Source organism: Lissotriton helveticus, chromosome 1_1, assembly GCF_964261635.1.
Source record: "Lissotriton helveticus chromosome 1_1, aLisHel1.1, whole genome shotgun sequence".
Classification (NCBI taxonomy): Eukaryota; Metazoa; Chordata; class Amphibia; order Caudata; family Salamandridae; genus Lissotriton; species Lissotriton helveticus.
In genome coordinates, this window is record NC_136057.1 from 1626163252 (window position 1) to 1626185345 (window position 22094).

Sequence of the window (22094 nt, forward strand, 5' to 3'; positions counted from 1 at the left end):
GATTAGGATTCTTCTTTATTGTGCAGGGCTCAGAATGAGATACTAACAGGACAACCATAATGTATTTACAAGACAACAAAATAATGCAATATGAAAACAGATTTTAGGACTTCCGTAATCAATTAGACAAAGGTTGTTTCTTAAGGGGCTATCCCAAATGCAGAGTGATGCTAATCTAAAATTGATTGTTAAGGAAAAAGCAAGGAATAAGTACTGCTAATTGTATGTGGAAAAGAATAACAGATGACTGGGGCAGTTCGAATAAAGGTGAATACTGACTGGTTTTTGGAACTTCTACAAAAGCCATCTGAGAAATGGCTCAATGTGGGCCTGAACGGGTATCATGGTTACAAGATCCTTAATTTGCTTTAAAAATAACTATTCCACTTTTATCTAACACAACAGTACTTGCAGCTTGTAAAAGCAAACACACTATCTTTGCTGCAAGCGAACCCAAAACCAAATGTCACAGAGGAAGCCAAGAAGAAAAACCAATGGAAGCACTCTGAAAACGTTATGAAAGCTACTCAGTCTCAGGAGCCATTAAAAAACCAACAGTAAAACAGTATTATCTTTACAAGAAGCTTTTGCTCAAAAGGAAAGAACAGGGCATGCAAAGGGGAAGGGGAGAATAACGAGCAAATTCTTCCCCACAACAAATACAGTAATGATAATGTACATGATTTATCCATCTAATTTACAATACACCAAAAAGTGTGCATTAACTGGCGCCTAATATTGTCACTGGTAAGTGCAGCAAATGCTTTGTGCGAAGACTACGGTTTCATTTTATGAACTCGATTTACCTATCCAATCTGATTCAGTGGTCAGAGCCTGCAGGACTGATCTAACTTCTTTTCAGATATTTGAAGTGTTAATGTAAGCTTTATACAAGCCTCCCTCCTATTATGGTCTTAGCTGTATAACTTACGCTTCCAAGCACTTAAAATATCTCGATAGCTACCATTTTGCTTACAACCAGTACTTCCTTTTTATTATCACAATAAACCTGTGAAACTTGGTCCAACTAATCTACTATGCGACATGAAATGCTTCCCCACATCTTTTTCGAACCACGTTCCTGTAGCTTCACAATGAGCTCATCAAGTGCATCACCCTCCACAGAACAATCAATGATAAGGCCAAACAATTAAGTCTACCATTGGTTAGAGCACATTTATTGGAATTAGTGCAATACACTCCATTGCAAATGCAGAGAAAGCACTGCTTTTCAACCAAGTCTACAAACAAAGTTATTAAGAACAATGATATAGGGCACTAAGGTGCTGCATACACATGTAAAGCATTGAATACACATCTTTTCTATATGGATTGGCTGACACAACACACAGATTATGAGTCACTACTAATGTTTATACTCCTGTTGCATCACAGGGCTAGGAGGATTACAAAATTCTGTACTATTGGATTGGTTTAACAAATGATATAGATTCATTCAAGAATACGAAGCTAAGGACACAGTGGGATATGGTTAAGCAAGGATGGGGCATATTTTTTCTAGTGATGAATGACAATGTGGTGGTAGATCAAGCAGATTTATGAGAATTCAAATCAATGACGTAAAGATGAATGATAGAATAAGGAGTAAAGAACTAGCACAGAAAAACTAAGCCTGGCAGCTCTGTCATGAAGGCTGAAAATAGAGGCAAAGTGTGGGGCTTGAGATCTGTATTTTTTCAAATAGCTTTAAGCATGCTGAAGCAAACTATACCGAGTTTGAACACTTATTAATATACACTGAACAGATGATGTTCCACAGCTAAATATACAGCAGAAGGTTCGAATGTGTTAATGCCCAACAGCTATAGTTCAGTTATTTACAAAAACACTCATCAACCAGATCAACAGAACTTCTGGCTTTCACTGACATAGCAAAATCACATCAATGAGGTCAAAAGTTCAATTGTATTCTGTGACGTCTAAAACCACCTTTCTACAGATACAGTGGCAAATATGGCTTTAAATAACCTCAATTTTGAACAAAGTTAACTGCTTAACTAAAACTCCCCAGTGTCACCATTAGTTCTTCCTAAACTGGGGCATCCTGGGGGAGGAACTCAAACAGCCACGCCAAATCAAATTTTGAGCAGTCTCAAATTTAGAGGGAAGCCTATTTAGCATGATTTTCATAAAATCAAAGCGGGAGGGCTCCGCGGTGCCAGGCACATCGTAAAGTAAAAATGGTGTTTTAATGTTAGAGCTGTGGCAGGCAAATCCCCTTCTGCACATAACCTTTGTATTTTATGCACATTAGTATTTCTTTTAAATGTGTGCACGTATGAAGCCCAAATTAAATAAAAGCTCTGCTTTAATGGAGTTTCTCAATGCAGTAGTTGGGTACTTGCACTGCAAAATAAGGAACAAATGTAAAACGTTTTCAGCAAGGAATCAGGGCTCCTATCTCTTAGGAAAAGGACACATATGGCGCTAGTTATGTACTGAGGGACCAAGAGAAGCTGCAATCTTAGAAAAATAATGGGACACAGTCGCAGACTACAGTTGGGAGTTCCTTGTAGGAAGCTATGGAAGGCTTATCGGGCAACAACACCGCATTCTGCTTAATATTGCATCTACTGGTATCGACCACGACAAATAAAAATAGGTCATGTAAGTGAAGAATATAGTAAATGTTGTGAATAGGGCAGTATGTCTGGCTGTGACATAAAAAGTCTCAACTTGCACTACTTTATAACAGAATGGAACTCACTAAGGCCTTGCATAATGGCAGATCCATGTATGCGCATGCAGGTTAGAAGGATAACTCACTAGCTGGTTCTGTGCTGCCAAGAGAACAATGGCTTCTAGACATTAAAAACAACTTTTCTGCAAATGTTTCACTTGCATAGAAACTTTGCTCACCCGATGAGTAGCCACAGCAAATGAGGACAGTTCTAGGCAAAACCTACATTACTTGTAGGTCCTTGATTTGCATTATTTTTGTAATATCGCAAGAAATAAAATTCTTTCAAGCGTAACTGGTCGGCAATATTTTTTAATTGCTGTCAAACTAGAGTTTTTACAACTCTAAAAGAAATATCTGTTGAAGGTTTGCCTACACAGAATCATTGCAAGTCTGACATTAATTCACACGTATGCCAGGCATTTAAGTCATTTTTTATATAAGAAGCCTGTGTTTTGGGCAAGACTTTGGAAACTAACATCTATGTCAGTTTCATTATATTCCGAATGCCTGACTCATCATATTCCAGATGCGTACGTGGTAATTACAGGATAGCCATACCAAATCTAGACACTAAGATGCACGTAATTCAACCAGTCGACAAATTCAACAAAATAAACTGATTTAACATGTTAATGAAAAACAATTTTGCAATGAACAATTCTTTTTCAACTTAACTGGCACAAAACATGTAAAAAATGTTTCCCAATGCAAATATACAGCAATCAAAAGGAATCATTAGCCACAAAGGTGAATGCACTTTTGGCCAAGTCGAATAAAAACTGATCATGCTGAAAAGTTGTGTGGCAGTCTCAGCATTCATTTGTCTTTCAGAAACAGACAAGCAAGCCAAGAGTCAGTAACTGGAAAAAACTAATCAATGTCTCCAATTTGCATCTACTTTTTTCCTTGAGTATTAGGGACATTTCCATTTTCCCCAAGTTGAAAAAACTAGTGGCAGTAGTCAAGTTATTAGGACGGGTCATCCGCTACTGTTACATGGAAGTCCCACAGGGGACAGACTAAGGGTTGATGATGACAGAACCAGCGGAGGCTCCACCACTGGAAACTTGGCAGTTTGCCCACCTTTAAATGAGGTAAGGGGAGAAAATGTAGTTCACGGCAATTCTTTCCAAACTCTACATTAAACCCAAAGTCTAAATCAAATGGACAACAGAAGACATTTTTTCAAGTACAAAGTCCCAAGTAAAGTTGTTACACTAAAATATTGACATTTCTGATTGGTGATTTGAAGCAGTTTCTTAACCTTGATTAAGTACATCAGGGTTGTGTTTAGCAGTTTTTCAATTTTACAACAGGATTAACAATACAAAATGACAGCACTGCGGAGAATGGTGCGGCGTCTTCTTCCAAGTTAACTCCAAAACCAATATCCCTGCAACAGAGACGTTAGAGAAATTTGTACAAGGTTCAATCCATGCTCTACTCCCCTGTTTCTTTCCCACACATATAAACTCAACACAGGCTAATTCAAGGTGCTGTAACAGACATCATAAAAAGAAAAAAGTTTTCCAACATTCCGGACTCAAACAAGTGGCTCACTTCTACTTTCAAATTTGACTGCATCAAAGTGGCACCTGGAAAGCAGAGGTGAAAAGAGGTACGAGCGGGGTTGGGGAGAGAAGGCGAGAATATTAACCAGCATTTTGGCTAATGGGAAAGAACTAAACACTTAACATTGTAAAACAAAATAAAACAAAATGATGTAAAAATGTGAAAAGCAACATTTTATTAATGTACTGTGAAGTTGGAGGCACTGAGAAATGGAAGGCCGATTTGAACCTAGGAGTACAATCATCCGTATTCACTCTACCAAAAGTTTTACTTTTCCCTACGTTTTTCTGCCAGCAGCATTTATCAAACTACAGGATTTACAATGAGATTTTCAGTGAGGTATAAAAGAATTCCAGAAGTTGAAATTGAAGAAATAAAGTAACAATTACCTGCTAAATATCAAGAAAATCGTTTTAGTGAGTCCTCCGCTAAATCTCTCCTGTATGGTGGGATTTTAATAGCACAGCAACACATTATTGGCCAGCCAACATATACTAAACCTCAAAGTCTAAAGAAGCTACGACCCTGCTGCATTACTTCCATACATCTTTTAGTTCAGAATGATTTTTCAACACACTCCAATTAACTAAAATAATTTAAATAAATAAAAGAAACACTCATAGAATTAAACTAAAAAGGAAATTGTCTACCCAATATGCATCTATTCATAGCATGCAGTGCTGCAGAGTCATATGCTCTGCATACTCCTGCCAGCTAGTGTGGAGCTCGGACGCTTTGCAAGTTGTTTTTCTTCAAAGAAGTCTTTCGAGTCACGATGGATATAGTGACTCCTCCCATTGTTGGCAATGTGCATTGGCCATATTAGATTGTTTTTCGCATAGCGGAGGAGAGGACACTTCGGTTCACAAGTGTATAGCAAAAAAAAACTGCTTAATTAGTAAAAGGAAGAGATCCATGATCAGAGCCACATGCTCCTCATGAGGGTGGGTGCACATAAATAGCACTATACGCTACAAACACATGCTTACAAAATAGCATTTTCCGTTTGTAACGTGTTGCTATAGATACACCTGCTTTGAATAAACTATAAAGCAGTATTCTTCTACATGTGGGGGCTAGCATTTGGATTAAACAGGTGTCTGGAATAAGCTCCTCAAGATCGTCTTGTCTATCATTGTGTTATATTTCATTGAGATGCTGCCTGGAATGGCACATCTCTATGATGCTCTTGAGATTCTGCCGTGATGTTATCTATGTAACATCATTGGCAGTTGGTCCAGCTGTGTCTGGCAAGAAGCTGTTTGGGAGCATTCTTCTATCAAATAAATATACTTGAAGATATTGAGTTCCTGTCTTCATGTGAATTATTCATAACACATTGCTTGTTGTCTGGTGAGGATATTTGCAGAGCAGTATTTTGGAAACGTGTGGGGTTGACCAAGTGGAGCTGCTTTACATATATCAGCAAGGAGGACCATAGTTTCTGCCTTCTACCAAGTAGCCTGTGGCCTTGGTGTGTACCGGTTGGAATGTATTTTTCTGGTAATGCCTGCTGTAGATATATAGTGAGTCTTTGTGAAGTCTACAAAAAGCTTGTCTGCCTTGAAAAAGTTCTTAGCCCTTATAACAAGTAGAAGAATTATAGCAAACTCAGATTCATATGGAGAGAGGCACAAAGGACAAGAAGGTAAGGGCACTAGCAGTTAGGCCGGAACTTGTCAAACTGAAGGGAGAACCCGACTGAGGAAAAGAGGAGCCTGGAGGAACGCACTGGGACAGAGACCAGGAGGAGGAAGAATTAGTGAGGAAGAGTGGTGGTGCACAGAAGGATGTTATTGTGAACTAAATCATGAGTAAAGCAAGCTGTCCTGGTGTGGCATTGTTTGTAGCCCTGTCACAGCACTGCCAATGAATAAATGAGAGCATATTTAAAATCTAAAGTGTGCTGAACTCTCTCTGCTACTGAGTCTGGTTGAGGAAAGTAGACCAATAGTTCTGTCTGGTTAAAGTAGAAGAGGGTACTGCCTTAACCTCTTCAGCGCAGTGCGAATTTTCGCGCTGTGCTGAAGGTTCTATTGAGCGGGCTGGGCCATGCCGGAGTGGTTCAGTCATTAGCACAGCTCAACCGGCGCTCATGACGGAACCACTCCGTCATGAGCACCGAAGGGGTTAAGGAAGTAGAAATGGTATATTACGTGAAATCCTAGTTCTTTACCAGGGAAATATCCCTTGAAATCATAAGCACTGAATAGTTCCGCCCACATGCAAGGATCCCGGAGCAGTTCTTTTAAAGTCACATCTACTTTCCCTTGATTCAGAAAGGCCAGGAAACATGTGACAAAAGCAAAACCAGCAGTTGATGGACGGATTGCAGAACAGTGTAATACATTCACCCCAGTCCAGAGATCTGGGCCTAATTCCATCGTTTTCTTGCACTCCACACCACCCCAGTTCAGACATGGCCATATGCAAATCAGCCTTGAGCCTGTGCCTCATGGGAACAGTCCAGCCCAAACTGCCAAGCCATGTCTTTCTTGGACCGGAATCAAGCATCCTAGGACGGGTCTCTGGCTATCAGTCGTCTTCAGCCAGGATAGCTTGACTCCAGTGGTGTGGAGAGCATGGGTCTCACGTCTGAGCATACCCATCCTACTCGGGGTGACAAATGCAAAACTAACAGATGGACAGAATGCACAACATAGTCATACATTCACCCCATTGCAGAGATCTGGGCCTAAATCTATCGTTTTTTTGCACTCCACACCACCCCAGTTCAGACATGGCCATATGCAAATCAGCCTTGACCCTGTGCCTCATGGGAACAGTCCAGCCCGAACTGCCAAGCCATGTCTTTCCTGGACCGGAATCAAGCATCCTAGGACCGGTTTCTGGCTATCAGCCGTCTTCAGCCAGGACTGGGGTGGCTTGGTGAGCAAAATAACAATGGATTAAACCCAGATCTGTGACTGGGGGTGAATGTTTTGTCATTGTGCAACATTCCGTCCATCATCTTGTGTGTTTTGCTGTTAACCCTATGTGGGAAGGGTATGCCCAGACGTGGGTCCCGTGCTCACTAAGCCACTGGAGTCAAGCTATCCTGGCTGAAGACGGCTGATAGCCAGAAACCGGTCCTAGGATGCTTGATTCCGGTCCAGGGAAGACATGGCTTGGCAGTTCTGTCTGGACTGTTCCCATGAGGCACAAGGTCAAGGCTGATCTGCATATGGCCATGTCTGAACTGCGGTGGCTTGGTGAGAAAAATAACGATCTAAATTAAACCCAGATCTGTGACTGGGGGTGAATGTTTAGTCATTGTGCAACATTCCGTCCATCATGTTGTGTGTTTTGCAGGAAACCTGCGACAGCCATATTAAATTGTGCAGCCTTAAAAACAGGCTCAATTGCCAATCCTATTGAAATACTTTAAACTTTAAAAGGGTCACATACGCAAGCTACTTAAGTAAAATGAAAAGGGACCTTTAAAAAATGTCCTTCACAAACACTCTTTACTTCTTTTTAAAGTAAGATAAGGAGTAATACATGAAGCCTGCAGCATTAAAACAAAGCAAACAGGATACTGCACCTTTATCGGCCTCATTCTGGAGCAAAGCTCGGTCTTGAAGGTTTTTTCCTCACCAATTTTCCTCCCAGGCTTCCTAAAGCAGATTCACTTGACATCCTTTAGGGTTTAGAGTATAACTTAGATATTTTCCTGACAGGAAATATAACAAATTGTTCACAAATTGAAATCTATTTTTGCAGACTGCCCAGAGTTCCCCAGAAAAAAGGGCAAAGACAGATTCACAGAGGATCTGTATCTTGTGTTTGCAAATTCTCATGACTGCAAGATCCTTTCCAGGCACACTTTGAGGGAGGGAGTGAGAACATTCTCTTCCATGACCAGGGGGAGCACCACAGAAGACAACATTCATTGGCTAGAGAGACTTCTGAAGGGAGAGGAGAGTCTGTTGGCTCCTCCAGTGCCAATTGTCACACTGAGGACTCCCACAGAGGGAGATCCAAAAAGAGAAGATCTAGTGAAAAACAACAATCCTATTCGATGCAGAGGACACAGACATCGAGAAGAGGTACAGCATCTACTTGTTCAACCTCAATGGCTGGATCAATGTAGAAAGAGCACAGTCAACGTACATAGACCCCAAACGATGTAGAGAACCTTGATGTCAAAACATCATTCAATCTCACTGACCAAGATAGTGCAGTGGCTTTCGCAGATGAAGGTGCATAGACTTACTTCAGAGTTTGAGTCGAAGTACTCCCGAGCCTATTCATCAAGGCCAACCCTCTCCAGTGACCATTCGAGATTTGCTCACACCACTTTGGGCTCCAACCGACTCCACTCATCCTCCACAGCACTCTCTCCTTCAAACATCACAACCAGCAGTACCTCCGCTTCCAAGGCCACCAGTCACCCTTTTTCAGCCACCGGTCTCCTGTGGCAGTGGCACCTACACCAAGGCAACCTATTTCCCATGTTTGGAACATATCCCTTGATACCGGAGTTTTTCCCCGATTGCTGGAAGCACGCCACATTGCTTCCCTTGAAAAAAAAGAAAAAAACACCAGAGCCACAGGGGATTTTAGCAATCTCAGGCCAATTACGCTATTACCAGCACCCGGAGAAATGCTGGAGAAGCTGGTTCAACGCCAACTGAACCACTTCATTGAAAGTAATGCCGTCCTGCATGAAACACAGTCAAGCTTTCGGTCGTGTTTTAGCACCGTGACGGCCCTCAGAGGTTGCGGAGTCGGTCAGATGGGCACTAGATTCAGGGGCATCAGCAAAGCTGGTGCTCCTGGATCTATCTGCAGCATTCGACATGGTCGGCCACGCCAGGCTTCTCCAGAGACTGGAAAACATCGGCCTGGGTGGGAAGGTGCGGGCCTGGCTGCAGTCCTACTTGAGCTCCCGCTCTCAGAAAGTCGCTCTTCGCCCCTTTTGGTCCAAACCTAAACCTCTCTGGTGTGGTGTCCCCCAGGGCTCAGACCGGAGTCCCTTACTTTTTAACGTGTATCTGGCCCCTCTCTTTACCTTAATTGCCAACTGGGGTGAAAAAAAAAGCAATTTCCTATGCCGATGACACACAGTTGGTCTTCTCTGATCAAGAGCAGACAAAAGAGGCCTTTGGCAATTTTAAGGGCGGTCTTCATGACATTGCTATCTGGATGAATACGAATAAGCTAAAATTAAATGCAGGGAAAATGGAGGTGATCTTTGGTAAAGGCCCGGTGACCTCGCCAGATCTATGGTGGCCTACTGAAATGGGCCCCCTGCCTTCCCCGAGCACTAGTGCCAAAAATCTGGGGGTGAGAGGGGAAGACTACCTCTCCTTTTCTGCCCACATTCAACAGACATCGGCTGGTTGCTTAAATAAACTAAGAAATATCCGAAAGTTCCTGGATTTACTACCAGAAGAGTGCCGTAAATTAGTAGTCCATGCCACTGTTACATCCAGGCTGGACTATGCCAACAGCCTTTACCATGGCCTGCCGAAGTATGCGATCCAGCGATTGCAGATGGTGTAGAATGCGGCTGCGAGGCTGATCAAACACATACCGTTTAAACATCAGGTCTCTCCGCACCTGCGTGACCTGCAATGGCTGCCAGTGGCAAGTAGAATTGAATTTAAGGCCTTGACCCTGGCCTACCAGGCATTGCAGGGTAAGTGCCCAAACTACCTCAAACTAAGATTCCGCCATTATAAGCAGGTGCGGTCCCTGCGCTCGAATACGCAAAATTTGCTCTATGTTCCACGCTTCTCGAAGGCTCGGCTTGGGGGTAGAGCTTTTTCGGCCAGAACAGCTAAATTGTGGAATGCCCTACCACTGTCTCTTCGTAATGCGAATTCAGAGCCTTGCTTCAGGAAACAGCTAAAGACGTGGTTTTTTAATCATTAATTCTTTTTCTACCTCCCTGCTTTCTTAACTACTCGGTACACTGACCCTTGCTCACTAAGCGCCAGGACACCTCCTGGTGAGGTAGCTGTATGCGCTATATAAACTTCATTATTATTATCTCACTCCTGTCACACCAGACCTTGCATCTATAGGTCAAGATTCATTTGTCGTCATCGTCCAAGGTCTCTCAGACTCACACTCAAGATGGAGAAGATGCTCTACATCTGGTGGTAGTGGTGGCACAGACAGTCACACATCAGAAGAACAAACAAGTTAAGCGTTCAGATCCTTAATCTTGCCATTCAGAATCTTCTTCTGGACTGTATTTGCCCACATTAAAAGATTCTCTCCATCAAGAATATCTCCTATAGATGTTATTCACACCTTCCAGGTGGTACATATCAGGAATGCTAATGTACGAGTTACTTACCTTTGGTAACGATGTATCTGGTAGAGACGATTCTAGCTGCAGATTCCTTAACGTAGAATTATCCCCAGTCGTAAGACTGGATCCGGAATATTGTTTGCTATAGCACGACTCCACCCTGACATCGTCTGCGGGCGTGACGTCAGCAAGGTCACATAAGACCCACCCCGGCGCGCCAACATCAGTTTTCTTCAGAGAACTTTTCCGCGCCACAAAGCGGAGCCATCACAAACAAAAACTGTGAGAATATGTTAACAGTGTGCAAAACAATCAGATAAACAGAAAGGGAAGAAACAAATGGTGAGGAACAGCAGGCTCCAGGATAGTGCTGGGCACTGTGGCACCGAAAGTCAGAAGGGAAGAGCAGAGCACAGCTACTGCGAAGCAACCCTGCAAGCAAATACAACATCCTCCCTGGGGACAGAAAAGCATGTGAAAAAAAGTCACAGCAGACGAAAGAGGCCTGCCACCCCAGTCTATAAACAGTGAGGGACAACAAGGCCAGAAAAGAAGAGTAAAGTCAATTTGCCCCAAGACAACACCAGCAAGGAGAGGCGATTCACTGGAAAGAGCGAAGGGTCGAGGTACAGCCAAGAGACTCCAACTCAAAGGACTGCAGAGTAGTCAAAGTTCAAGCAATGAAAAAGTGAGAAGAGCATGAGTAGGCCCCACACCAGAAGACCAGGGTGCAGGAAGTGTGGAAAAGTAAATTTTGCCATGTTACATGTGCCTACGTGTTCCCCATGTTATGTCATATGTGCATGATCGATATGCATGTATTCCCCTCTGATCGATTAAAGACGCAATTACAGTTGTGTCCATCTCTAGTATGCCAGTTTCCAGTCTTCGTGAATACAACGAATATTAGGCCTATGCAAAGTTATGTTGCCACATTTCACGGTGTGCACGTTAATTCATTGAAACGTCCCCGGTTCTAGGCCTCAAAAGGGCCCGGAATCAGATTCAGCTCCTGTTTCCTGAACCCTCTCCGAGGAGCGATACAGCCCCCACCTGTATCCCTGACCCTTAACTTACTTCATGCCACGCAGTGCCCGGCTCGGCCTGGCTCTGCCTCTTAGTCTGCCAAGAGTATGTTATGTTTCTAGTTATCAGTCCAGCCCTCCTCCTCTGCATTCCTAAGCTACTGGATTGCATCAATAGTTCCGTCATGGTCTAGCCTTTATGTCTCCATGTAAGAGAAATACTGTATTAATATTCATAGAATATTCCTCGCACACACACTACATGTAGAATTATGCATGCACCAGTCTTAGTGTCTGTTAGCCTTTACCCTGATAACTTTTGGATTCTATCAACATGTTCTCTAAACATCAGATACTAGATAGGCTTTAGGTACATGTCGCTCGGACACTCCAGACTTTCGTCTCCTCTTCTAGCGCAGAAGTCATAGCCCCCCAGTTCTCCCTAGTAACACGTCATTGCCAGTTTGCGCGCACCACTAGGTTAGAGGTCCCAGCTGCTCAGGTAGCCCCCTCCATGTTTCCGCCCCGTTTATGACATATTCTGTTACGTTTACATCACATGTCTATGTATACGCCCTGTACACGCCTTCTTGTTACTTCATTTTGCCCTTATCTTTCGCGACTGCTACAAACTCCGCCTACTGCTACGCCTACTGTATTGAATACAATGTATTTGTTTAACTATAAATATTGTGCACTGTTATTAAAGTTTTGCTAGCCATTCCCAGATCCTGCCCCGGCAGCTGCCGGGCCCTGCCATCCCATTCCCATGCAGGCTGTCCTGTTCCAGTCCTTTTATGCTTGATTAAAGCCTGTATACTCTAGCTACCTCGTATCTTGACTCTTATTTATTGAGCTAACCGTTTATCGATTATAGTCAAAAATAGATCAGGTAATTAATTATTTATTTACCACATAATGGCGCCCGAATAGGGACTTGCCCTTTCCCCACGCGCCGGAGAAGCCACGCAGGCCCCCTGATCCTCTGCAGCCGTGACGGAACCATACCGTGCACGTGCAGATATTTCTGCTTCAAGTATCCCTCAGGCCCACGGAGGAGACGGAGGTTGCGGTCCAGCGTCCAGACGAGGCGGTGGAGGAACGCGGCGAGTCCCGACCAGAGCCCAAGCCGAGAGTCCAAGGTCCGAGGTATCCGGAGGCCCACCTGTAACTGAAGTCCGAAGTTCGTCCGTCCGTCGTCGTAGCAGTCCAGTCCAGTCCGAGGCCTTCCGTTCTTGCTGCTCGGTGAGTACCATTGCTGGGGTAGTATCTAGACAGGGTCAATTAATTTGTCTCTGGTCCGTGGGTTTGGGTACGCAAATCCAACACGAAGTGTCCACCTAGGTGGATGCGGGTCCTGACGTGTCTCTTTATGAGACCGGTAAGTTTCGTACTGTTTTAGCAGTACATCTAGTCATTCTAGTAAGTTTCTGTTCCAGTAAGTTCTGTCCTCGAGAAGTTCATGTGTTCTGTTCTCAGTATTCCAGGTAGTATTTTGTCCGAACTGTTATTTTAAATGTTATTTCATGTGTTTTCAATGTCGTGGTATGAGTGATTTGTTTTCTTAAAGTTATTGTGTTTATCGTGTATTGTATTGTGTCCAGCCTTAGTTATGCCTCTGTTCAAGAAGTTACGTCAGTTAAAAACTAGAAAAGGTCTGCTCGAGGAAGCAGTTCCTGTCCGGCCTAGGGACAGTCCAGGTCATTTTATGTATCACAAGCATGGCATAAGTGCCATATTATATCTAGATTTATGGGTGGAATACACCAAGGAATTAGAGGAAAAGTATAGATGGCCCGTATCAGGCACATGGGATGCCGAGTGCATCATGCGAGTAGAAGAAGCATTATGGAAAAAGAAAGCCAGACAGTCACAGAAAGATGCCATCGAGTTATGGCGCAAAGAATCTCATAAAAGAACAGAGAAAGAAATCAGAAAGTCAGAATTAAGTAGAGAATCCTCTGAAAGTGCCCAAGAAAGGGAATTAATCGAAATAGGTGAACGAGTTAAAGCCGAACAGTCAGACAGACAGAGAAATGCCCTCATTAAGGGTATGTATCCTCTTCTTGCCGAGGGCTTGCCGAGAGCAACCCCGGAAGCACCATGTAATTTTCCGCCGCCATTATTTCCGATTAAGCTACGTCACAAACCGACCGCAGCTGATATTTTTCTCTCGTCCTATTTGGACAACACAGTCCCAGAATATGCAAATCCCGCTCCGCCAGCTCCTGTAAATAATGTAATTCCCGTTCCTCCAGCCACCGGGGCACCTGTTACAGCACCTGTTACGGTACCCCCGGTCCAGCATATAGTACAAGTTCCCGCTACATCGGTCACTCTGCCAGCACGAAGAGTATCAGTCGACGATTCCAGTTTAGGGGCCGCGGGAGGAGGTCCTCCTGGTACCCCGCCGCCACACAAACGTGTAACATTAGTCGAGTTACATGAACGTGCGTTACAGCGTACGCCCAAATATCAGTCCGTTGCAGATATCAGACGAGCTCTTACCGAATGCCGTTATGATCCAGTCCCAGGCGATGATAATATGGTTATATATTCATTGCGCGTAAGACGGGTGACCGAGTATTTGGACACCCTACCGAATATGAAAGAAGATCTAGACAGAATATATCGTTTCATCCGTACAGGAGAAGACTCAGAAAGTATTGGCGAAATCATGTCTCTAAGGAAAGCGGAGACCCAGCTCATGTTATTAAAGTTTCTAATCAATTGTTTAGTAAGGGAACAAGATTGTCCGACTAAAGATCCGACCGAAATGAAAGTCCTGACAAGGTGGAGTGATAATATAGCCGAGGGTAGACACAAGACACTCAGTAGTATAGAAAGTATGTACAAGAAAATTCGTAAGGAAATAATAAGGTTACACGAGAAACGCAAAGAAGCACAAGTAAGCGAGAAGGAAAACGACTCTTCTACTGAAGAGGTAGAAGACGAGAATACCGCCAGAATAGCGTATGTAGGTAAATCTAGATTTCCAGACCGACATTCACGCCTAGTACACAAGAAAGTTTTTCACCTTCCAGCACCAGAACAAGGTTCTCTGGAACAAGTATTTCAAGCTACCGATCACATTCTGAAATCACGAATCGGTCATAATGAACTCAGTACCATGCATGAACAAGAACTAGCCCGATCAGCAGTCCGATGGGTTACTGATTCTACCACTTTTCCAGACGAAATAGTGGCACAAATGTTTCTGAAACTGCCCCCAGCCGAGCAGCGACTGGTGGGTATGTATATGATCCAGCACCTCATTACATTATATGAGGGACAACATTCTGATCCAGGTCCGTTACATGATGTTCTGAACGAGTTACTCCAGTATAAATGGAAAGGTTTAGGTACCGATTTAATTAGTGTCATTCTAGAACAGCGCCACAAATATAGAACGTTTCTGAATCCGCATTTTGTTCACGTCTCACCCCCAGAAAGTAAGCCATTCTACATAGATAGACAGAATCCGTTACGAGAAGTACATCCAGTTAGGACACCGGATGGTGAAATGCAACGAGTGTTTGTTTACACTCCCATCACAAAGATGGAACTCTTAGAGATGAAGAAATTAATTCCCTGTCACGACAAAGATCCAGCAGGGTTCCATCGAGAATTAAAAGACATGCTCCGTATGGGAGAATACACGTATCCAGATATCATTAAAATGCTAAAGGTCCTGTTGCCCGCAGGGGTATATGAAAAACTCAAGGAAAAAGAATGGGAGGTGGGAGAGAAAAAGATTGATTGGACAGCTCTAGAAGCTGAAGATAAAATACGAGTACCAGGTACCGGTCTTGGGGACAAATGTAAAGAGTTGCCAGAGTTATTGATTCAGGTTTTGCCAAGGTTATTAGCCACGAAAAAGGAAGATTGGGATGCAATCTCAGCATGCAAACAGAAACAGGACGAAGATACTAGTGATTTTTATTCTAGATTCGAAAAATGTTTCATTATCAACAGTGGTCTGAAGACAGGTAGCGAGTCATACCCTCATCTTTTTGTTACTAAACTAGTCGAGAATTCCAGCCCACAAGTTAAAAATCGAGTTTTGAAAGTCGAAAGTACTTGGCAAGCTAGTACCCCGTCACAAATGTTACAGATGCTCCAGTATCACCAGAATAGAATCAGGGAAGAGCAAGAACATGAAAGGAGACGTATGAAAGACACGAAAATGAAAGTACTAGTTGCACAATCTGTCCCACAAGACAGTCAGAAGAGGGGTCCGAATCAAGCCAGTCATCCTGCAGCTCCCGTTAAAGGGACTTGCAATTACTGTAAACAGCCAGGTCATTTTATAAACGAGTGTGCAGTTCTGAAACACAACATAGCTACTGGTAAGACTAAAGAAAGACCACGTCCGCCTAGACAAGAACAAGTATCACAGACTTCTCAGTCACCACAGAATGCACAACAGACAGTTCCAGCACCGCAGCCTATTGCTGCAACACAGCATGTTACACAACAGATGTACCAGTATGCCCAGACAGAGTATCCAGAGTATCAACAGTATTTATGAAACAGCCTAGAGAGGGAGGTAGGCTTGCCTCTCATCGAGATACCTGTAGATCAAGAGGGTCCCTATGTACACAGTCAAGTATTAGGGAAAGACAGAAAGTTTCTGATTGATACAGGGGCAAGTAGGACTACTATCAGTCATGACGAGGTTCCAGGGGCTCCGCTCTCAGGCTCTAGAAATGTTTCCCTTGGATTTTCAGGAAAGCCTATTGTAAACGAGATATCAAAGCCAGTTACTCTAGAAGTTGGTCCATTGTCCCGAACTACTGATTTGTTACTTACGAAGTCATGTCCAGAAAATTTGTTAGGTATTAAAACATTAAAAGAATTAGGTGCAGTTATTTGCTGTTCCCCAGAAGGAATACGTTTGTTTTTAAGAGACTTTAAAGGTCACTATGTATTACGTGATTTTGATCCAAGATTGTCTAATGTACCGCAGCATTTATGGGCGCAAGGTCCAACTGATGTAGGTTTTATGCGAATCACACCCCATCGTGTGACCCTCAAGCAAGGCATAGTCTTGCCACGAATCAGACAGTACAGATTGCCACCTGAGGCTGTAGCAGCCTTATCCAAAATTATTGACGAGCTTATTGCTCAAGGAGTGGTTGTAGAAACTGACTCCAATGTATGTAATTCTCCTATCATTCCAGTCATGAAACGAACTGATCCAAATGCACCTCCAGTATATCGATTAGTGATTGACCTTCGAGAACTTAATAAATGTATCATACCCCAGTATCCAGTAGTCCCAGATATTTCATCCCTATTGACAGCTATTGATTCTGAAGCTAAATTTTTTACAGTAATCGACCTCAAGAATGCATTTTTCAGTGTCCCGATTCATCCAGACAGCCAGTATCTTTTCGGTTTTTGTTTAAATGGAAGGAGCTATAAATTTACACGAGCTCCTCAAGGTTTCACAGAAAGTCCTAGCATTTACAGTCAAGCACTCAAGAGACAACTAGACAATATTCACATGCCAGCTGACACTGCCCTGCTCCAGTATGTCGATGATCTACTGATCACAGCCCGTTCTGAACGTGACTGCGAGCGAGCGTCACTTACAGTCCTGTATTTCCTAGCCGAGATGGGGCACAAGGTGTCCCCTTCGAAGCTTCAATTCTGTGTCCAGCAAGTGATCTACTTAGGCCACTTACTGTCCAAGTGGGGTAGGCAGTTGACACCAGACCGTATCCAGTTAATAGCGAGTCTTCCACAGCCCAAGACACAGAAGGAGGTACGTGCTTTTATCGGCCTTACTTCTTACTGCAGACAATGGATTCCTCAGTATGCATTTCTAGCCAAGCCACTGATACAGTTAACGACACAGGAGGCAGCCGTATCGACTGTCCTCCCTTGGACATCTGAACATACACTTAGTTTTAATGAATTAAAGAAAGCCTTATGCCAAGCACCTGTTCTAGCTACACCGAACTACAGTAAGCCTTTTACACTTTTTGTCACAGAACGTAATGGTATTGCATTATCTGTTCTCACACAAGATCAAGCAGGACAGTACAAGCCTTGTGCTTATTTTTCGAGCACATTAGATCCAGTAGCCCAGGCTCTGCCTGCGTGCCTCAAGTCAGTCGCAGCTACAGCTCTAGCTATCAGACAAAGTGATTCCATAGTATTAGGACACTCCCTGACAGTACAAGTTTCACATTCCGTGGAAGTTCTTTTAAACCGAACACAGACTCAGCACTTGACCATTGCACGTTTAACAGGTTATGAACTGACACTGTTCCAGCCACACATAGAAATCAGACGCTGCAACGTTTTAAATCCTGCTACACTGTTACCGTCAGTTACTTCAAATCCTGCCACACATGACTGTGTGGAAGTTATTAACACTATGACTAAGCCAAGACAAGACCTGACAGACATTGCATTACCTAATCCCGACCTGACACTTTATGTGGACGGTTCATGTATGAGAACCAATACAGGAGAACTAGTAGCCGCGTATGCAGTGACTACTGAAACTGAAGTTATTGAAACACACCGTATTGACACCCTGTCTGCTCAAGCAGCAGAGCTAGTTGCTCTGACCCAAGCCTGCATACGTGCCAAGGACCTGAAAGTAAACATATATACAGATTCACGTTACGCATTCGGAGTTGTACACGACTTCGGAGTGCTCTGGCAGGAGAGAGGTTTCATGACTTCTCATGGAACCAAGATTCAGCATGGTCTCCTCATTCAAGCTCTGTTAGATGCAATACATTTACCGACAGCTATCGCTATCATGAAGTGCAAAGCACATACGAAAGTTACTGACATCATTTCCCAAGGTAATGATCTAGCAGATCGAACAGCCAAGCTTACAGCTCAGACTCCAGACATTCCAGTTAACACGACACAGACATTCACTCTAGATCCGACTACATGTATGACAGTTAAGGACCCTACACAAGATGTCATAGACATACAGTTACATGCTACTCCTGAAGAAATCAAGAAATGGTCCGAACAAGGAGGGGTCCAGACAGATCAGGGATGGGTGACGAAGGGAAAAGCCACATGGTTTCTCCCCGACTCTATGGTTCAAGTCATTATCCATACCGCACATAGTCCAGCACATCTAGGAGAAAAAGCTATGTTAGACAGTATCCAGAACCTTTGGTTCAACAAGCATTTACGAGCTGCAGCCAAGCAGAAAGTCCGTACCTGTATGATATGTTGCCAGTTCAATCCAGGTAAAAGTGTCCCGGTGGAACAAGGTGGATTCCAACCTCCTGACCACCCTTTTGAAGTCCTCCAGATGGATTATATTCAGATGGAGCGATGTCGAGGTTTCAAATATGTTCTTGTAGTTGTATGCGCTTTGTCCAGGTGGACAGAAGCATATCCAGTTCCAGATTACACAGCAGCGACCACTGCCAAGCAGTTGGTTCGTGAATTCTTCCCCCGTTATGGACTCCCTAGGGTCGTGTATTCTGATAACGGCCAGCCATTCTCATCTGAGTTAATGAAGCATGTTTCCCTTCTGTTAGGGTACCAGTGGAAGTTTCATTGTGTACGCCATCCTGAAGCAGCAGGTCTCGTAGAGAGACATAATCAGACTCTAAAAATCCGCATTGCCAAAGTCTGTAAAGAGAAAGGTGTAGACTGGCTAGTAGCTCTGCCAGTCGCTTTATTTTATATGCGCATGGTCGCACATTCCAGATCAGGTCTGTCCCCGTACGAGGTCGTATTCGGCCGCCCCCCAAATATGTGGGGTACACCTAGACCCCGAAGTATTACAGATGTTTCCAGTAATATGCTGACAGATTACCTAGCTTCCTTGATGTCTGCCCTACACTCTTGTCGTTCACAGGTTGCCGCCGCATTTCCAGACAATACCGAGGTGACACCGCATGAGGTCATTCCAGGAGACCTCGTGCTAGTAAGGAACTTTGATCGTTCAAGTCCGCTGGAGCCTCGGTGGAAGCAGCCGCAACTTGTCCTTTTGACCACCCGCACGGCCGTGAAGCTGGAAGGCCGCAAGGGGTGGGTCCACCTGTCCCACGTCAAGAAATTCCATGGATGTCGCATAAAAACTTTGGACTGTTCTATTTCTAAGGACTGCCTAAAAATTGACTCTGAATCCAAGCCTCCCCTGTTAGAGGAAACTCCGCAGCAGGAGTATAAAAAGAAACTCAGGTCTAGTAAAATAAGTCAGCCAGTTTAATTGTCTAAGTCCCCCTCGGGTGAAACGGTTAGACAGGTTTTCTGACATGTATGAGATAGACCCCCATAGTGAGAGAGTTAGTCAAAACTCTATCAGATGTATCATTTTTCTAAGTTTCTTATTGTTTCTAAGTCTTATGGTTACTTGCACAAGTTATGCATTACATTTATGTTTCCCAATTTCTCATGTAAATATGTCTTTTAATGCTACAGTAGAGCACACATTTAGTGATCTGCCTCCTCACGAGCTATCCTATCGTCTTGCTATGCGTAATAACACGTTTATTAGAATGTTACACTATTCACACCAGACCAGCAATGCCATTAATTGTTGGGTGTGTGGTCGACTCCCCCCTTTCCAGACACCGAAGGGAGTTCTGCCACTCTTTCCCTATCCGTTTTCACATAATGGTTCGTGTGGAGCATGGTCCACGTTAACGTCATCCTCAACTGATATGTCCCTTCTGAATAGTACATATTTTCCAGACAAGCAAGGTCTCTCCCATAGAACAGAGTTAGATCTAGAAAATGAAGTATATGATTTAGGTAATTATTCTTCGAATTTTATGGTCCTGAATGTTCAGTCTGATACTACTCCAGACTTACCTGCTATTTCAGTACTACCAGTCAAAGGCGAATTATGTGTCAGAAATAATGGTTCCACACATGTAGGACATAGTGATTGTACTACAACTGTCAAGTATAGTGACAGTGGGAAATCTATTTTCAAGGCTTCATGTCATTCTTATTTTGTTTGTGGTCAGACCGCATATGTTCGTCTGCCCCTCGATTGGGATGGAACATGTTACATTGCCTTCCTACTGCCACCAGTTTTCCTAGCCCCATCTGATTATCATAGAAACACACATCTAGTACACATTAGACATAGAAGGGAGATCGAGTCCCCAATTGTCGATCAAACTGAAACTGCTCTAGAACAATATACAGACTTCAATAGAGGTTTCTTCTTCTTTATAGGACCTGTCCAGAATAGTAAGTTAATCCGTAGGTTAACCAGAACCCTTGAAGCAGTAGTGAATGAGACTACTTCTGCTCTAGGTAACTTAACTGAAGAGCAATCTGCTATGAGATTTGTCGTGCTCCAAAATCGTCTCGTTCTTGACGTCATACTGGCCGATAGAGGAGGAGCATGTAGAGTCATCGGATCTAGTTGCTGCATTTTCATTCCTAATAACGCGCCGTCTGTTTATTCAGCTATAACCAGACTTCATAAAATTGCCCATCAGTTACACCAGAATCCAGGCACCTGGACATGGTCCGGTTGGCTCTGGAGTATAATTTCTGCCTGGGAATGGAAAGTATTGTCATTCCTAGGTATAGCAGTAATGATCATATTCAGTTGCTGCCTCTGTTTACAATGTGGCCCTGCGATTTGCGGCATTTGTGCTACATCCTGTATTCCTCGTCCTAGTTCTAAGTCCCGTTCCAAGACAATGCGAGACGAGCAAATGATGCTATATGAAATGATAGATGGTATCATGAATATTGATGTTTCCTGATGGAAACGTAGGGCACAAGGAGGGAATGTGGAAAAGTAAATTTTGCCATGTTACATGTGCCTACGTGTTCCCCATGTTATGTCATATGTGCATGATCGATATGCATGTATTCCCCTCTGATCGATTAAAGACGCAATTTCAGTTGTGTCCATCTCTAGTATGCCAGTTTCCAGTCTTCGTGAATACAACGAATATTAGGCCTATGCAAAGTTATGTTGCCACATTTCACGGTGTGCACGTTAATTCATTGAAAAGTCCCCGGTTCTAGGCCTCAAAAGGGCCCGGACTCAGATTCAGCTCCTGTTTCCTGAACCCTCTCCGAGGAGCGATACAGCCCCCACCTGTATCCCTGACCCTTAACTTACTTCATGCCACGCAGTGCCCGGCTCGGCCTGGCTCTGCCTCTTAGTCTGCCAAGAGTATGTTATGTTTCTAGTTATCAGTCCAGCCCTCCTTCTCTGCATTCCTAAGCTACTGGATTGCATCAATAGTTCCGTCATGGTCTAGCCTTTATGTCTCCATGTAAGAGAAATACTGTATTAATATTCATAGAATATTCCTCGCACACACACTACATGTAGAATTATGCATGCACCAGTCTTAGTGTCTGTTAGCCTTCACCCTGATAACTTTTGGATTCTATCAACATGTTCTCTAAACATCAGATACTAGATAGGCTTTAGGTACATGTCGCTCTGACACTCCAGACTTTCGTCTCCTCTTCTAGCGCAGAAGTCATAGCCCCCCAGTTCTCCCTAGTAACACGTCATTGCCAGTTTGCGCGCACCACTAGGTTAGAGGTC

At 43.6% G+C, this 22094-nt stretch overlaps 1 protein-coding gene across 1 annotated transcript in view; it reads right to left on the minus strand.

Moving 5' to 3' along the window:
- Positions 1-2997: 2997 nt before the first annotated feature.
- The window catches only part of LOC144829382 (gametocyte-specific factor 1-like), a 513976-nt gene continuing 494879 nt past the window's right edge, over positions 2998-22094 (minus strand). The window contains exon 9 of the mRNA XM_078688479.1: positions 2998-4097. Coding sequence (XP_078544605.1) covers positions 4012-4097 — 86 coding nt within the window. The 3' untranslated portion in view covers positions 2998-4011. The remainder of the gene's footprint in view (positions 4098-22094) is intronic.